Below are 17,607 nucleotides of genomic sequence, written 5' to 3'. Positions count from 1 at the left end.
AGATAAAGTCAAAACAGCTTATTTTGGCCCTTTCAGGGGCCATAACTCTGGAACCCATTAAGGGATCTGGCCGGTTCAAGAAAGGAACTGAGATCTTATGGTGACACAAGTTTTGTGCAAGTTTGATGAAATTCAAGTCAAAAATGAAGCTGCTATTGTGCAGACAAGGTCAAAAAAGCTAATTCTGGCCCTTTCAGGGGCCATCACTCTGGAACCCATAAGGAATCTGGCCAGTTCAAGAAAGGAACCAAGATCTTATGGTGATACAAGTTGTGTGCAAGTTTGGTAAAAATCAAATCATAAATAAAGCTGCTATTGTGCAGACAAGGTCAAAACAGCTAATTTTGGCCCTTTCAGGGACCATAACTCTGGAACCCATATTGGGATCCGGCCAGTTCAAAAAAGGAACCGAGATCTTATGGTGATACAAGTTGTGTGCAAGTTTGGTTAAAATAATATCATAAATGAACCCACTATCGTGCAGACAAGAAATTGTTGACGGACGGAATGACTGACGACGGACGAAGGGTGATCACAAAAGCTCACCTTGTCACTATGTGACAAGTGAGCTAATAAAAGAAATTTACAACAACATATATTATAATGGTAACATGCACAGGTGTATAAGTTCAATAGTCACCCATATAAGTAAATTAAGGAAAACACACAGACCATGTATACTGCACTGTTACCGACATCAAATACAAATAAACACTGTCGCAACACACATATATTTTATCATAACACAAAGGCTTTCTGACTGATCACAGAATAGTAGTTTCCATTTTGGTATGGACAAATGTTTGATCACAACAATGTATTTCATACCTTAATGAAAAATTCTTGAACTGACATTCTATCTTATACTTTCAATTTTGTATTTTCTTTCAGTCATAGTTTTAACTGATCAAATGTTGTACTTACTTCTGAAAGTTAAACATTTCTGACATGATAAATTCATCAGCTAATGGCTAATGCTGGAACAGGAAACATTCTCATAGTCTGTTGTGTATTTTACACTTGCTGAATGGCTTTCATTGTCAATAGTCAAAAGTATTGCCCGAATTCCGAAGGACCAAGAGACACTAGTTTGGACTATACAATTGTCAAGCTATTCAATTAGTGTTTTATTACATGACATTCAGTATTATTTCATAAGCCTAGTAAATATGTGTTGAATACAGACCAGTCATACTGCACAAACTATGGACCAGCCATTTATATGAGTCATTTCAAAAAACAGATGTGACCAACAGCGCATTGTGATCAACCTCTGGAATGTTCCACCTTTGTGGTCAATAAATTTGCGCAATTTGTTACAGAATTTAAGGAAATGCACTAAAATTTTCTGTATTTTTCACATAAAACTTATTTCAATGCAACATTAAACAACAGTTCCAACAATCAAAATATGGTTGTTCTGTATTTCTAATATCTGCCTCTGCTAAACTTCAATTCTTTATTCTCCACCAATTTGCTGCAACCTCCTCTCTTACACTATTATCTTCCACCCCCTCCACCTCCCTGCTGGGGATCCATGGACTGCATGATAAACATCATTATCACAAATGGAACGATGTACATCCACTGAAAAAATGAAAATATACCATAATAATGTAAGAGATATGCTGTTCTGTTTTCTGAGGAATTAAGTACAACTAGAACTGTGTCCACATAACATCAATGCCCCTAACACTTGATGTTAGAACACAGAAATGTGTGAAAATAATACTGAATGAGGTGTTTGACATATGATTTTCAGAACATACCATCAACTGATTCAAAAACCCAGACAATGTGCAATGTTAAAAGCAATACATTTGTTTCTTCAGCACGATTCCAATGAAATTTCCCAAAATTCATCGTGACTCGACCAAATTTCAAGTTCATGGTATGTTCCACCAAATGTCTCAGTTCATTGAAAATCAAGTCAAGGATTTGTTATATCTGATAAACTCTTGTAGTAAACAAGAGCTGTCCGTAAGACAGCACGCTCAACTTTTCTCAGTGCTTGACTCTGAATTAGAGCTTTGCCAGTAAAAACATTATAAAACTTTAACCAAAATATTCTAAGTTAAAAAGGGGCATAACTCTGTCAAAATACAAATCAGAGTTATGGGGATTGTTTCTCCTGGTGTAGACTTTGATAGTAAATAACTGTTTTAAGTTTCAAGTCAAAAGCTTTGTTGTAACAGAGATATCTGACTTTATCAAAAACTTTAACCAACGGTGACACCGACGCCAGGGCGAGTGCAATAAGTTCTACTTTTTCTTCGAAAAGTCGAGCTAATGAGTGTAACCTCCTCAACAGCCTAGTGGTAGAGCATCTGCTTCCAGTGCACAAGGTAGTGGTTATGCTCAAAGGCTGCATCATACATAAAGTATGAAAAATAGTACAAGAAACTATCTTGCTTGGTATTTACCATTAAATATGAAAGCTGTAGAACTTATTTTACAATCAACCTAAATATCACGTAAGTGGTGAGAACCTACTTTTTTAACACTGAGACACAGATTATTCATCACAGAAACTTTAAATTCTGGTTTTCATGATCAACATTTTGTTATCACCATGTTTAACTGGTTGTTTGTCAGGGACATCATGTTTACAATAAAATTGTGAATAGGAGATAATAAAGCTTATTTCGAGATGTACCATTATCCAGATAATTATCCAGAAGTTTGCTCTAGGATAAATAACATCATTAAACAAGAGGACCATAATGGTCCTGAATCGCTCACCTGTCCCCACATGAACTGAATATGACGTCGTTTTTTCTATTATTTGACATAGTGACCTAGTGACCTAGTTCTGAATCTGACCTAGATATCATCAAGGTGAACATTCTCACCAATTTTCATGAAAATCCATTGAAAAATATGGCCTCTAGAGAGGTCACAAGGTTTTTCTATGTTTAGACCTAGTGACCTAGTTTTTAACCGCAGTTGACCCAGTTTCAAACTTGACCTTGATATTATCAAGATGAACATTCAGACCAACTTTCATGCAGATCCCATGAAAAATATGGCCTCTAGAGAGGTCACAAGGTTTTTCTATTATCTGACCTACTGACCTAGTTTTTGACCGCACGTAACCCAGTTTCGAACTAGATCTAGATATCATCAAGATGAACATTCTGACCAATTTTCATGCAGATCCCATGAAAAATATGACCCTTACAGAGGTCACAAGGTTTTTTTATTATCTGACCTAATGACCTAGTTTTGAACCGCACGTAACCCAGTTTCAAAAATGACTTAGATAACATCAAGGTGAACATTCTGACCAATTTTCATGAAGATCCATTGAAAAATATGGCCTCTAGGGAGGTCACAAGGATTTTCTATTTTTAGACCTACTGACCTAGTTTTGGACCGCAGTTGACCAAGTTTCAAACTTGATCTAGATATCATCAAGATGAACATTCTGACCAATTTTCATGCAGATCCCATGAAAAATATGACCTCTAGACAGGTCACAAGGTTTTTCTATTATTTTACCTACTGACCTAGTTTTTGACCGCAGTTGACCCAGTTTCAAATTTGATCTAGATATTATCAAGATGAACATTCTGACCAATTTTCATGAAGATCCATGGAAAAATATGGCCTCTAGAGAGGTCACAATGATTTTCTATTATTTGACCTACTGACCTAGTTTTTGACCGCATGTGACCCAGTTTCGAACTTGGCCTAGATATCATCAAGATGAACATTCTCACCAACATTTATAAAGATCCCATGAAAAATGTGACCTCTAGAGTGGTCACAAACAAAAGTTTACGCACGCACGCACGCACGCACGCCGGACGCTGTGCGATCACAAAAGCTCACCTTGTCACTATGTGACAGGTGAGCTAAAAAGTAGAATAGACGACAAACAGCTTATAAAGATATTAACATTAATAACATCATTCTGTGGAATATAGATCATAATTGCGCCATGTATGTAATTTGCTGAAAGGTGATGAGTGGTATGTAATGAACATGTTGACAGCTGTAGACATGACAATTTTACTGCTCTAAGAGAAGCAACAACACTTGAGTCATGTGACTTAATTAGAAACACATTCTACTTCTTATTACTGCATTTTGAAGAAGTCGGTCAGTTGACAAATCAATATGAACTACATGGTTATAGTATGAATCTGAAGTCTTAGTGTAACGATATTTCAGGTCAGTTAACCTAACTACCAGTAAGATTTCCTGGATTCTGTAGCAGTGACTGACTTTTCCTCTAAATGTAACTGACAGCTTCTCCACATGACCTGGAGGACATATGACTTTTAATTCAGACATGTCTTCTGTACAATCGTCACAGAGAACACGTTTTACAATGAGATCAAACTAAACATCTTTGCTTTTTGTTTTGTATTTGTTTTGTTGAGTTAAACATCACACTTACACAATTACAGATCATATGGCAACTTGTTAGCTTTTCATGGTGGAGGAAGACCCTAGGTACCGTTCTTGGTATTATTTCAGGCACAGATAGGCACCTGAGATACAGCAGTTCATTGCTTCTATGGATTCTACATTTTCCACTAAAAATCATGAGTTTGACTGTATCAAATGCGAGGACACTTATTAAGTAAAGTGTGAAGAAAGATCCATCATTATAGTACTGTTAATAACAAGGAGATTCTGGCAAGGAATGAAAATAGGATAAAACAAAAAATTGTATGCAAAAAATCCATGTCCCCTTAAAAGCACACTTGACACAGAGTTAGGAGTAGTGCCTGTGACCTGGAACTGACTTGTATATATCATGTTCTCATCATTCATAACATTGGTGCAAAGTTTCATCAAATCCATTGAAATATTTTATTTGTTGGGTTTAATGTCACACCAATACAATTATAGGTCATTATGGCAACTTTCCAGCTATTCATGCTAGAGGAAGACCCAAAGGTCTCCGTACATTACATTTTTTTAATTTCATCACGTGTGAGCATCTGGGCTGAAATGACGACCTTCAATGAGTCTGCTGGATTGCTTCTTGATAAGAAAGAATTCTATACCATAAGCAAGGTTTCAAATCCTCAGTGGTGAGGGGCAAATGATCAGCAACCTTAACCGCTTGGCCATGGTGCCCCCCTCCCCACTCAAAAGTTATAGTTGACATTCAAAGTATTTCTGATGAACTAAGTACAGATAGGAAGTGTGTTTAGTATATTTCTACTTGTTAAGGAATAAAAAGCATGTTAATTCTGAACAATATTTTGCATAGAAGATTTCATTTTATTTCCATGTAAGATGAGCAAATGATATTTCTCAATTTTACATGAAATTATGGTCATATGAAATTATTGATTATCGTCCCCTGCTGTCTTTTTTTTTTCTTATAATGCCCTCACCCTTTTTATTTTCTAAACAATTTTTAAAGATACTGTTTGTATTTCAAAAACTATTTTTGTTCTTTTATTATCAGTTGATTTTCCTGGCATTAAGTCAACTGTAAACTTTAATTTTCTAAATTTAGCTCATCATTTTTTGTGTTTTATACTGGATACCATCAATTACCAGAGATAAAAAATAAAATCCCCACCTAATCCCTCTCCCATTTTAAGAAAATATAGCTAATACTAGTAAGCTAGCAATCATAATGACCTAAAGCAAGAAGCAAAAATCACTACATGTATATATACTTACATATTTACTGAAGAAAGATCTATTATCAGCCTGAGTTCCTTTAGCTTTCTCTCTTTCATCTTTCTTAATCTTATCTATATAGCTTTGTGTATCAGGCCTGAAAAAAATGCATAGGTTTCACATGTATGTTAAATGCAACTAATATGTTCCATTACCAAATGACAATTACTCATACTGCAAGTCATACAACAGAACCTCCCTAATCCAAACCCCTCTAATCCGAACAAATAATCTGGTCCCGATATTCTTATTCAATTGCTATTGTAAAAATACCTTTGTAATCCGAAACCTCTCTACTCCGAAAACAGAACAAACTTCAGAGATTTTTATATCAAACTACTTTAAAATCTACCCCTCTAATCCGAACCTTAATCATGATTATCAATGATTCTGATGTTAATCTTGCTCATTTTTGACACTTTTTGAGTCTGTTTACAGTTTTAATTATTGCTCTTTAAAAAGGTGTCAACAAACAATAGGCCCCCAACACTGGTAATCACATGTCATCTCAGATATTTGCTTTGTAGATGCTTGCAATTAGCACAGGCATGAAAGATGCAAGTAGTTTGTTTAACCAGAAATATATTTGCGTACTGTCAATGTAATAAATCCATACTAATTTGTTTGTACTGTACCTTCCTCACAAATGTTTTGAGCACTCTGTTCATTTAAAGCAGGTAATTGATATTTGTAAGTGATACTAGTGGTACTAAATGGAGTCGTTACAATAACCAGACAAGTAAACTGTTCTCTTTTAGCTCATTGTAGGAATGGAGCAATCAATGTTTTGATATTGAAAAGTTAAATTAACATGACAATTAACATCACTCTAAACTAATCTACATGTTGCTTATATTTTAAATATGTTTTATCAATCTGTTCACAAGCAGGTGGATATAAATATCGTGTAATATTTCGGTCTAAAATAGAAACCTTTCTAATTCGAAAACCCCTCTTATCCTAACTTTTGTTTGGTCCGAGCAGGTTCGGATTAGAAAAGTTCCATTGTGTCTTACATTTCATAGAATTTCAATTTATCCAATGTTCCACTAATTGTCGGAACACCAACCTTTTAATTACAATCTACATTTTCCAAATATGAATTTCATGGTTATTATCCTTCTGATCCAACCATAATGCAAGAATACACTCTTTAAATTTTCTTATGACTTTATCCATTATAAAATAAGATAATAGATTAGGCCTTGTCAGTGTCAATTAGTTACTGTAACAAGAAAGAGGATTATTTTACTCATTCTGCTACACATGGGAAATTACAATCATTGAAACACAGTAGAAAACATTTATTTTATCCAAAGTCTTTTAATGTTGTGTCGTAATGCACACTTTCTAAGAGCGACAAAATACATGTATTTCACATTATTTTATGCCCTCCAAGGACAGTTAATCAAGCACTGTGAGTGACCTTCAGAATGCTCAGCCTTTTGGGGTCATCCGGGCTTATCATAACGAGCAATTTTATTCCTGATGCTTCATTTCAAATGGGGAAAACATGTCCCATTCAAGGCCCTGTTCAGATGATGATTGCAACTTAAGACTAGGCAATATATTTTTTTTCTACTGACCCATGAAAATAATAAAATTGTTATTTCTTTTCAAATACCCTACAGGTGCTTTGTAAATATAAGTAACTTACACTGGGCCAGATACTGAAACAGATATCTCAACTTTTGTATTCCAGTCAGTAAGATTTGCTGACGGTACTTCAATTCCTGAGCAATAACTGTCGGTTGCCATGGAAACACCTAAAACTTCTCCTGATTGGTCAACAGAAATAATGAAGGTGTCTGCCAGTGTTGATTCATATATAGCGCACTGAAATATAATTTTTTTACCTTGTGCTTTCCAATTAAATATTCACACATTAACACGACATCTGATTCGCCCAGTTCCATTATACTGACATGGTTCTAACAGGTCTGAGAACTATCCCTAAATGCTTAGAGCACAAAGCCAGGAAACTTGTAGTAATGTCTCCATAAAATCAAACCCCGATTTTCCTTAAAAAAGTTCAACCTTTTATAAAATAAAATTTATCAAGGTAGAAACATGGTTGATGGCAATGGTAATGGAAGTTAAAACTTATAATGGAAGTTAAAACTTGAAATGTACCATCAGATGGTCATTTCCTAGAGCAGTATTCTGTCCATGATTTCTTAAAATATAAAAAATATGCCAAAGTAAGCAGGTGTCCTGTCTAACTACATGTTTTGAACACTAAATACAGCTTCTGAACACAGGCTTTGAAAACTAAATTCAGGTTCTGAACACAGGCTTTGAAAGCTAAATACTGGTTTTGAAAACTAAATACATGTTTTCAACACTAAACACATGTTTTGAGCACAAAATGAACGATAAACTTCTCAACTAGATATTTGTTGAGTTGTATAGAAATCTTTAAGTCATGCACTCATTTTGTTACTTACAATTCTTTATTCAAACATGAAGGTTTTAAGATTCATAGTGTATATGAATTGACTCAACTTCTTATTGACAACATAATACAATGCAATTTCAATTATGACAAGAGCTGTCTGAGGAAAGCAAAACTCGACTATTCAACAGCCTTGTCCTTGAATGGATATAAGTGGAAAAGGGGGAACAAATTTGTAAAAATGCAAAACAGAGTTATGGAACCTGTGCACTGCATGTCAGATAATGACAGTGAACAAATGTGTGAAGTTTCAATCCATTCCCATTAGTGGGTAATGAGATACCAGCTTACATACAAAAACTTAACCAAAAAAATGCTAGTCAATAAAGGGGCATAATTTTGTTAAAAAAGCATAATAATAGAGTTATGGAACCTGTACAGTATAAGTCAGTTTATCACAGTGAATAAGTGTGTGAAATACCAGCTTACATACAAAAACTTAACCAAGTTGAGATGCCGATGTAGACGCGAAGCACGGGTGAGTCCAATGGCTTTACCAATTCTTTGAATAGTCGAGCTAAAAATGACATGGATTCTGATATAACAAAGCAAAATAAGAACCCCTAACATTACTTCTCTACTAAATCTCAAGCTAGACTTTTTTTCTTGCTAGTTCTATTTACAGAATGTTCCAAACCATTTGACAGTCACACAAGGAGCAAATTTCTGTGAATTGGTAAAAATCTATGTAAAGGAGGCAACTTACAGCTTTAGTAAATGTTGAAACATACACAGTTCCCTCCCCTGTCTCACGTATAGGAATTCTGATTCTGTAAATACCATCTTCTCTTGCAACTTCCTAAAGGAATAGAAAGTGGTAAATAACATTAACACAATTATAAAGGGCCTTACAGGGGTGTTTTTTTTCATACTGAATTTATCAAACAAAGTTAATAAAATAATGAAACAAGAGCTGTCCGTAAGACAGCCAATGCTCGACTATTCGAATTATTGTCCCAGAACCAGAAAAATATTACCCTAAATGTTAAAATATCTATAGAGTTTCAATCCAGTATCTGCATTAGTTTTGGAGATAGTAACTTGCATGCAAAACTTTAACCAGAAGCTTTAAGTTCAAAATGGGACATAATTTGACCAAAATGCATGTCAGAGTTATGGGACTTGGTGCTCTCAACTAGTTTTGTGACCCCGAAGGCACAAGTGAAGTTTCAATTTAAAATCTGCATTTATTCTGCAGATAGTAACTTGCATGTAAAACTTTAACCAGAATTTTCTAAGTCCAAAAGGGGGCATAATATGCCCAAAATATATGCCAGAGTTATGGGACTTGACCTAGTGAGGTTGGTAATTGATCTAGAAAAATAAAAAATAAGTTTCAAATCTATATGCCTTTAAGTAATAGCTGTATATACTTGCACGCAAAACTTTAACCAGGATTTTCTAAGTCTAAAAGGGGGCATAATTTGGCCAAAATATATGCCAGAGTTATGGGACTTGATGCTATCAACTAGTTTTATAACCCCGAAGACACATGTGAAGTTTCAATTCAATATCTGATAGTAACTTGCAGGTAAAACTTTAACCAGGATTTTGTAAGTCCAAAAGGGGGCATAATTTCGCCCAAAATACATGTCAGAGTTATAGGACTTGACCCAGTGAGGTTGGTAATTGATATAGAAAAAGAAAAAATAAGTTTCAAATCTATATGCCTTTTAGTAATAGCTGTATGTACTTGCACGCAAAACTTTAACCAGGATTTTCTAAGTCTAAAAGGGGGCATAATTTGGCCAAAATATATGCCAGAGTTATGGGACCTGATGCTATCAACTAGTTTTATAACCCCGAAGACACATGTGGAGTTTCAATTCAATATCTGCATTAGTTTTGGAGACAGTAACTTGCATGTAAAACTTTAACCAGGATTTTGTAAGTCCAAAAGGGGGCATAATTTGCTCAAAATACATGTCAGAGTTATGGGACTTGACCAAGTGAGGTTGGTAATTGACCTAGAAAAAGAAAAAATAAGTTTCAAAGCAATATGTCTTTAAATGAAATGAATGAATAGTCGAGTTTTGCTTTCCTCAGACAGCTCTTGTCATAATTGAAATTGCATTGTATTATGTTGTCAATAAGAAGTTGAGTCAATTCATATACACTATGAATCTTAAAACCTTCATGTTTGAATAAAGAATTGTAAGTAACAAATGCATGCAAAACTTTAACCAAGGTGTGACGCCGACGCCGACGCCAGGGTAAGTAGAATAGCTAGACTATTCTTTGAATAGTCGAGCTAATGAAAGACTCTGCTTAGCATTTTATCATTCTTATTTAATAAAATTTATAAATTAACAAATGTGGAAAGACAAAACTATAAGACTGCTTTGAATACTGAGTAGGCCCTACATGCTAGTTTTTCTGCTGAAACATCCAAATTTTGTCTCTCTTTATCTATTATATACAATTACATAGGCGTAGGAGCAGGGGGGGCCAGCGGGGGCCAGCCCCCCCCCCCAAAAAAACTAGGAGAGGGGGGGCCAAACTATAGATTGCCCCCCCCCCCCCCCCCCAATATTTTGGAAAAGAGATATAACTTGCAGTCTAATATAACATTTACTTAGCATCATATAATTCTTTTCAACCTGATTTCTGATTTGCATTTGGCCTTCCCTTGTATTCTGACTTGTCTCTTTCCGTAGTGTGAGTACTGAAATCTGTACGCGCCACGCCAAGGATTGTTTGATTACATTTTATAAAATTAATATATCATTGACCGCAACCACTACAGTTCGGGTTTGAGCGTCTGCAAAATCTATGTAACTATTAAGCCTGTTTACGCAATAATGTAAATGTTATGTATTTTTTTGGTTTTTCATTGTCCATTAAAGGGAAATGATATTTCCACAACTTTATATCACAATTAGACAAATACAGTGCTAACTGATTGTATGTCCAGGGCTTCAACAGAAGAATGTAAAAAAATAGCACACTTAATTAGAACAATACATAATATGACTGATTAAGACAGTTCAGTGCCTAGTCGTATGTGTATCATCAGAATAACTCAATTGAGGGAGCCTATGACCTATTTGGCCCCTGTACAAGGCTTTGTCATTAATAATGCACCGGAGATACCTTGTCGCACGCCGCCCCCCCCCCTCCCCCAATCGAAAAGGTTTGGCCCCCCGAAAGTTAAACTCGCTCCTACGCCCATGAATTAAACCAACATATTCTATACTTGAAACAACGTGATCAAACTTGTGTAATACAAAAAATATAACACATCTTTATTTCACTCCCACATTGTCAATGCTGATGAATTTTATTCAATGTTTTAAAATATATCCTTGGGACGGCCAGCACATATTTATGCAATCTCGCCAGGCATATGTATGTTTTTGACAACACAGAAAATGACGTCACTCGACCTTCAGCTTTTTCCGGAAGTAAATAAAATGAAAGTAGACATGCTAAACTTGAAAACGAAAGCCGCATTTTGATTCGTAGATAGTCAGGGGTCACCCCGTCTAAATGTATGCGCGTTTTTTTTTTTTGTTTTTTTTTTTTTTTGTTTTTTTTTCTTTTTGCTATTGGGGAGCCAATTTTCAGCACTTTATTACGAATTGAAATTACCTGGGCTTTAGTACAGCATGTCAGCTTTTAATCTATGAAAAAATATTTGAGCTCTGGATAAACAGAAATCCCACAGGTGTCCGTAACGGACCAAGTGTACATTGATAATTTTGGAACTTCATCAAATCGCTCAAAATGTCATTTTTGATGTTGTCTGAGAGTGTCAGTATATGCCTCAGATGTAAGATATAACCGTATTTGAGAGCTGCAGACCTAGACATTTCAGAAATATTTTCAAAATAAGTTTCGTGTAATAAATGTTGTTTCTACGGAAGCGTGAAAGGGCCATCAGACGCTAATACGTTTTAGTACGTTAAGGCTGCTGAAAGGATATACCTGATGACAGAGTAAGGGCAGACTAGTAGAATAAAAGAAGTAAACAAATCAGATGTTGGTGCTGTGTTCATTTTATTCAGTATGTAATAGATTTGAATAGGATTATCTAAAAGAAAGAAAAAATCTCTGTTGGAAGGTTTATATTCTTTCTGAATTTCTTAAAAATCATACAAGTTCAAAGCCTGTACATACATTATTTAACATGCACACTTCTTTTCAAATATTATGAAAAGCGGTACAACTTTGCAACAAAATGAAAGATATAAAGCAATGCTCTGTAGTTGCCTTTAACAGTTTTCTCTCTCGTGCAGGTAACGGTAAAACTTACCTTTAACAGTTTTCTACCTTGTGTAGATAATGGTGAAACTTACCTTTAACAGTTTTCTACCTTGTGTAGATAATGGTGAAACTTACCTTTAACAGTTTTCTATCTTGTGTAGATAATGGTGAACCCTGTGAAAATGTTGCTCGTTTAGATTGCATAGACTTAATCACAACTGTACCTCTCTTAGTAAACACCGCATCTGTGCCTAAAACACAAGTGTACATACAAAAGATTGTATAAATTCATGTCATGGTCTGACCCTTTCAGTTCTCATAGGTTGTTGGACCATTGATGGACCCACTGCATTTACAGTTCATACATGTTAATAATAATATATACTTTTAGGACTGAAAATCTGTTTTGGAGTCACACAGTTGAAAAAAGTCTATAATTAGATTTATTACATGAACTGAGACGTACTTGCTGGCAATTTAAAAAGCCACTGAATTCCAACTCTTTCTTCCAAATTACTACTTGGTTACTTATATTAATGATATTATATTTCTTCCCCCTAGGGGGAAGTGGGCCGATCCCGGAGGTACTGCAATACCGGGCCAACCCGTGGCGAGAGCGGAGCAAGCCCCTGACATCTCACCTGTGTCCAAAAATCAGTTTAATATCGAAGTCCCCCAATGGGGGACGTATCAGATATTAAGCTGATAAGAACAGATACTACACTTTGATCTTAGCCAAAAGGCCGAGAAGCGATACTGTACAAATGTTTCTATTACTATTTAAACAAAATACACACAACTTGAATACAGCTAATACATTGTAATATCATGTACAACATATTATATCATGTGTATTAAATCAATAGCACCTTGTTAAATATCAAAAATAGAGTACAACATTACTTACTAAAATAACAAATAATATTTGTTGATAAAAATGGTGTTCAAACTATACAAAAATCTTAAAATCTAATAATATGAAAATTTATTCACTGTTTACAATGCGGAAGTCAGCCATTAACACAAATATTGTCTATAAATAGTACTGAATTAGATAAGGTTAGACAACTCTTAAGCTACTAAAAACTGTTTGCTTTCGGTGATAAGTTTTACTTCCCTAGAGCAATTTGTACTATAAAATCAATACCACTGTAACTATTGTACCTAATTTTGATATACAACAATACATATTTTTAGATAAATTCAATAATGTTTTATCATGTAGTTCTCACTTAAAAATAACATAGTTGCAATTATGTTAAAATCATTTAACAATTTCTTGTATGATTTTGTACATAAATATAGAGTAGAGTCTACTTCATTGTATGACCTTTACTGCTATTAGATTATCAATAATTATTGTTGACAAACAATAATCAATTAGATTTTCACTATCATGATAATTTATGATATCGCTAAAAATTAATCAAGAATACAAAAGATAAGAAACTATGTTTATACATTCGATTTCAAAATCCATTAAAATTTCTAAATTTCTTACATAAGTTAGTAATTTTAAGCAAACTATCTTTCATCATTAATAAATCTACTAAATTTAAGTAAATGAGAATATATAAGTCAATAATTTCTTTGATGCTAGTTTAATACCTTACAGCAAAAAGTCTCTTAGAATAACACATCTTCATTGATAATCATGTCTTTCATCACTGTTTTGTGAATTCTTGTTTTCAGCCTATTGGTTGGTGAAATTCTGTAACATTTTTATTCTTGTGTAGAACATAACTTACTTTAAGTTGTCTTGGTAGGATATGGGACTGGAAAATTTGCTCTATAGATTGATTACTGTAATTACTCGTCCTCTAGTCAACTCTTTGTGCCGTAAAACATTAATACAATATGAAAATCAGAGTCTCAGTAAGTTTGAAACCATTTCAGTTCTATTGTTAAAAATATAAATGGACTATTTAGTTCAAATCTCAAAAAAAATCCTTAGACTACAACTGTTTTTGGCATAAGTGAAACAATTAGATTAGTTACATGAACATGGACGTATTCTGGATTTAAGCCCATTGTTCTAACTCTTCTTAAATATATTGGATTATAGTAATAATAATGAATTCGGCTTTTTCTTCCAAGGGGAACGCCGAGGTAGCAATACCAACGGCAGCGGAGCACCCTGAATCTCACCGGTCATTATCGAGTCCAGGCCGAGCTGAACAAATAACCCGTCTGAAAACAGAAGCGATATGAAAAGTTTATACATTTCAATTCCATTGATACCTAAACATTGATCGACAACATATTATATGGATTAAATCAATGCACTGTTAATACCAAAAAAAAAAAAAATAATATTTGTTGAAAATGGTTTACTATACAAAATCTTGATCTATATATGAAAATTTTATGTTTCATGAGAAGTCGCCATTAACAATTTGTGCTATAATAGCTGAAAGATTAAATTTAGTATAAAAATGTTGCTTTCGTGTAATTTATTCCTGACAATTGTAAACAATCCCTGTAATTTCATATTTGAAACCATAACTTTTAGATGAATCAATATTTGTTTTATTCTGCTAGTTTACTTAGAAAAAATAGTTGCCATTCATGATAAAATCATTTAAAATTTCTTGATTTGTCATAAGAAGAAGTCACGTGCTTTAATTATTGATATCAAATTTGTGAAACTCGATTAGTAGTTTTCACTATCATTATTTCATGATATCTTAAAGAATAAATGACCAATTAGCTAAAGTTATTTATACATTCAGCTTTCATGCATTATAAATTTCTTAAAATCTTTACAAGTGTAATTTGTAAGCAAAAATACTCTCCACTTTTATCAATATGCCAATATTATATATGAAATATTGTATAAATGTTTCTTGAATGCGTAAAAATTTACAGCAAAAGCAGATTATAATAATAACACACTCACCGTACGTGCTTTCCTGACCACTAAGTTGTAAGTCTTTTTAGCTGCAGTGGTCAATTGAATAATCTTGTATTCTGAACATATCTGAAGTGAGGATAGTAAAATCTATCTCAACACAATTCGAATTTTTATTGTACTGTCTGCAACTTTTTTAACTGAATCTAATATTAATGATATGAAAATGAGTCGTGAAATTGAAACATTTCAGTGATTGAAAACAGAAATGGATTTATTGTTCACAACTCAAAAATCCATCCGATACTACACTGATTGCATAAGCTAGACACTTGATAGTACATGACACCAGGACAAGATTCTGGTTTGTCCCATTTTCACTGGACTTTAAAATAGAGGCATTATGAGTAATACAGTAAAATAGGCATTTTCTTTCATGAACTGCAGGTAGAATACAAACTGCAGCAGCACACTGGATAACCGGCTATCCTGACGCCCGCTGAACAAATAACCCCGCTGGAAAAATAAGATAGGTAGAGTTTATCATTTATTTCTATTGATACGAAGCCAATCCTGACAATTCAACTTGGCAGTTTTGTTAAGGAATGGACATGGCTAAGATTTACAACTTTTGGTCTCAAAACGATTGTTATATTTTCAGAAATTCCCTAACAATTTCTCCGGTCTGAAAAATCTAACAAAATTCCAAAGTTTTATGCAAATGTCTTTGTTTATGAACATCTGTAAAACTGAACATTTGTTGAATAGATCTTCGAGATACTGTTGAAATTCTGTTCACGTTTATCTGAAAATAGTAGCGCTGTATGATAAAAATATGACTTCGAACGGCGGCGATCTGTCGTGAATCGTGTTAACGTTATGGACTATCCATTACTCGATGTAAACATATATTGGTGTGATTTGACCACTAATCAGTAAAAAATGACTCTGTTCACTTAGCGTTTCAATATATATTCTTCTCACCCTGACTGAATTTTTACAAGCACTCGAATTATTGCCATTTCTTCACCATGCGAAAGATACTATAGACAGTTGTGTTTAGTTTGTTGGGTACGTAATTTAGATCGTATGCAGACTTTTTAAGCTTTTGACAGTGGAGGAAGACCCTAGGTGCTGCTCCGGGCTACTCTAGGAAGTACTTTTACCGCGGTTTTTGCAAGTGTAAATGATTACTTCTTTAGTCAATTCTTTGAAAACAATATTTTGATAAATGAAGTATTTAATTCTTAATGTCGTACATCATATATTACAATTCATTTCATTTGATATGCTAAGATGAGAGGATTATATCGTTAATGTATTTCTACCTATATTAATGATATTTCCCATGACGTATTTTGAAAGAGAACTTGATATACTAGTTCAAGTTTTCTGTACTTTAACTTCCTTTGAACGAACGTGCAACAAATGATGTTTAGATCTAATATCATCGTTTTAAATCAACATATGCAGCACTGACAGTTATAAAATTCCTTATATTTTTCTTTTTTACAGGAATTGTTTGTGGTTCTTTTACAGTAGATCGATGTTTAACCCTTCAGATGTTAGACTTCTTTTTTTCTGTTGTTACATGTCGTAATTAGAAATGGATAGAATATTTATAACACTTATATTATTATTATTATTATTATTATTATTATTATTATTATTATACCAGATTGATACCTAGCACAGTTCTGGAATAACAAACTCAAAAATATTTAGTTCTGTATCCAAATTTTCCCGTTTCAAAATTCTTTCAATCCAAAATGCAACATTGACCTTCGTGAGTCTTACTTTAATGTGTAATAATGTTTTGCTCCAGGCACGAATTATTGCTATATAATCATTCATAAGAGGTGTGAGCCCAAAGTGCGACCTTAACGTTTAAGAAAGGGAGCTGGGTAACATCGTTTTGCTGAGGTAAACATTTGTGTAACATATTACAAAACCACTCGAGGCATATAAAGTCATGCTCCGGACAAGGAATATTGCTTTTTCAACCTATGGAATAACGTGAAGATATTTGACTATTGGTCCATGCATGTAGAAATAACAAGTCCGGACACAAAATACTTGTACTAGTATCTAGCCCTATGTAACAGATTTTGAGCCGAAATCGGTACATGGATGTAGAAGTTACAGCCAAGAGAAGGATTTGCGGACGGACGAAAGGATGGACGGAACAAGCAAACTTTTAACCCGAAAACAGTAGAAGACTGATAATGGAGCCAACCAGAATCACTCAATCTGGCATTAATGAATCATATATAAGTATCTGTAAACGTGCATACTGAATACATGTGTACACATATAGCTGTACACAAATAAAAGACGGAATGAATTGCAAAAACACATATGCTAGTAGGTTGAACGGATACAAAACATACACAGGAAGGGACAAAGAAGGGCATAAAATAACAAGAAGACAGTTTTTAAAAAC

General features: G+C 34.1%; 1 protein-coding gene and 1 non-coding gene across 2 annotated transcripts in view; both read right to left on the bottom strand.

The window, feature by feature from the left end:
- Positions 1-566: 566 nt before the first annotated feature.
- LOC123535765 (ER membrane protein complex subunit 10-like) overlaps positions 567-17,607 on the bottom strand; it is a 43,002-nt gene continuing 25,961 nt past the window's right edge. The window contains exons 3-7 of the mRNA XM_053528033.1: positions 12,449-12,564; positions 8,814-8,906; positions 7,310-7,488; positions 5,653-5,749; positions 567-1,587 (exon numbers count right to left, since the gene is read on the bottom strand). Coding sequence (XP_053384008.1) covers positions 1,501-1,587; positions 5,653-5,749; positions 7,310-7,488; positions 8,814-8,906; positions 12,449-12,564 — 572 coding nt within the window. The 3' untranslated portion in view covers positions 567-1,500. The remainder of the gene's footprint in view (positions 1,588-5,652; positions 5,750-7,309; positions 7,489-8,813; positions 8,907-12,448; positions 12,565-17,607) is intronic.
- Positions 12,876-13,068, bottom strand: LOC123537683 (U2 spliceosomal RNA). The gene has a single exon (XR_006683622.2). It is a non-coding gene; the product is annotated as a U2 spliceosomal RNA (small nuclear RNA).

Source organism: Mercenaria mercenaria, chromosome 17 (genome assembly GCF_021730395.1).
Source record: "Mercenaria mercenaria strain notata chromosome 17, MADL_Memer_1, whole genome shotgun sequence".
NCBI classification, from domain to species: Eukaryota; Metazoa; Mollusca; class Bivalvia; order Venerida; family Veneridae; genus Mercenaria; species Mercenaria mercenaria.
This window is presented reverse-complemented; position numbering and strand designations above follow the sequence as displayed.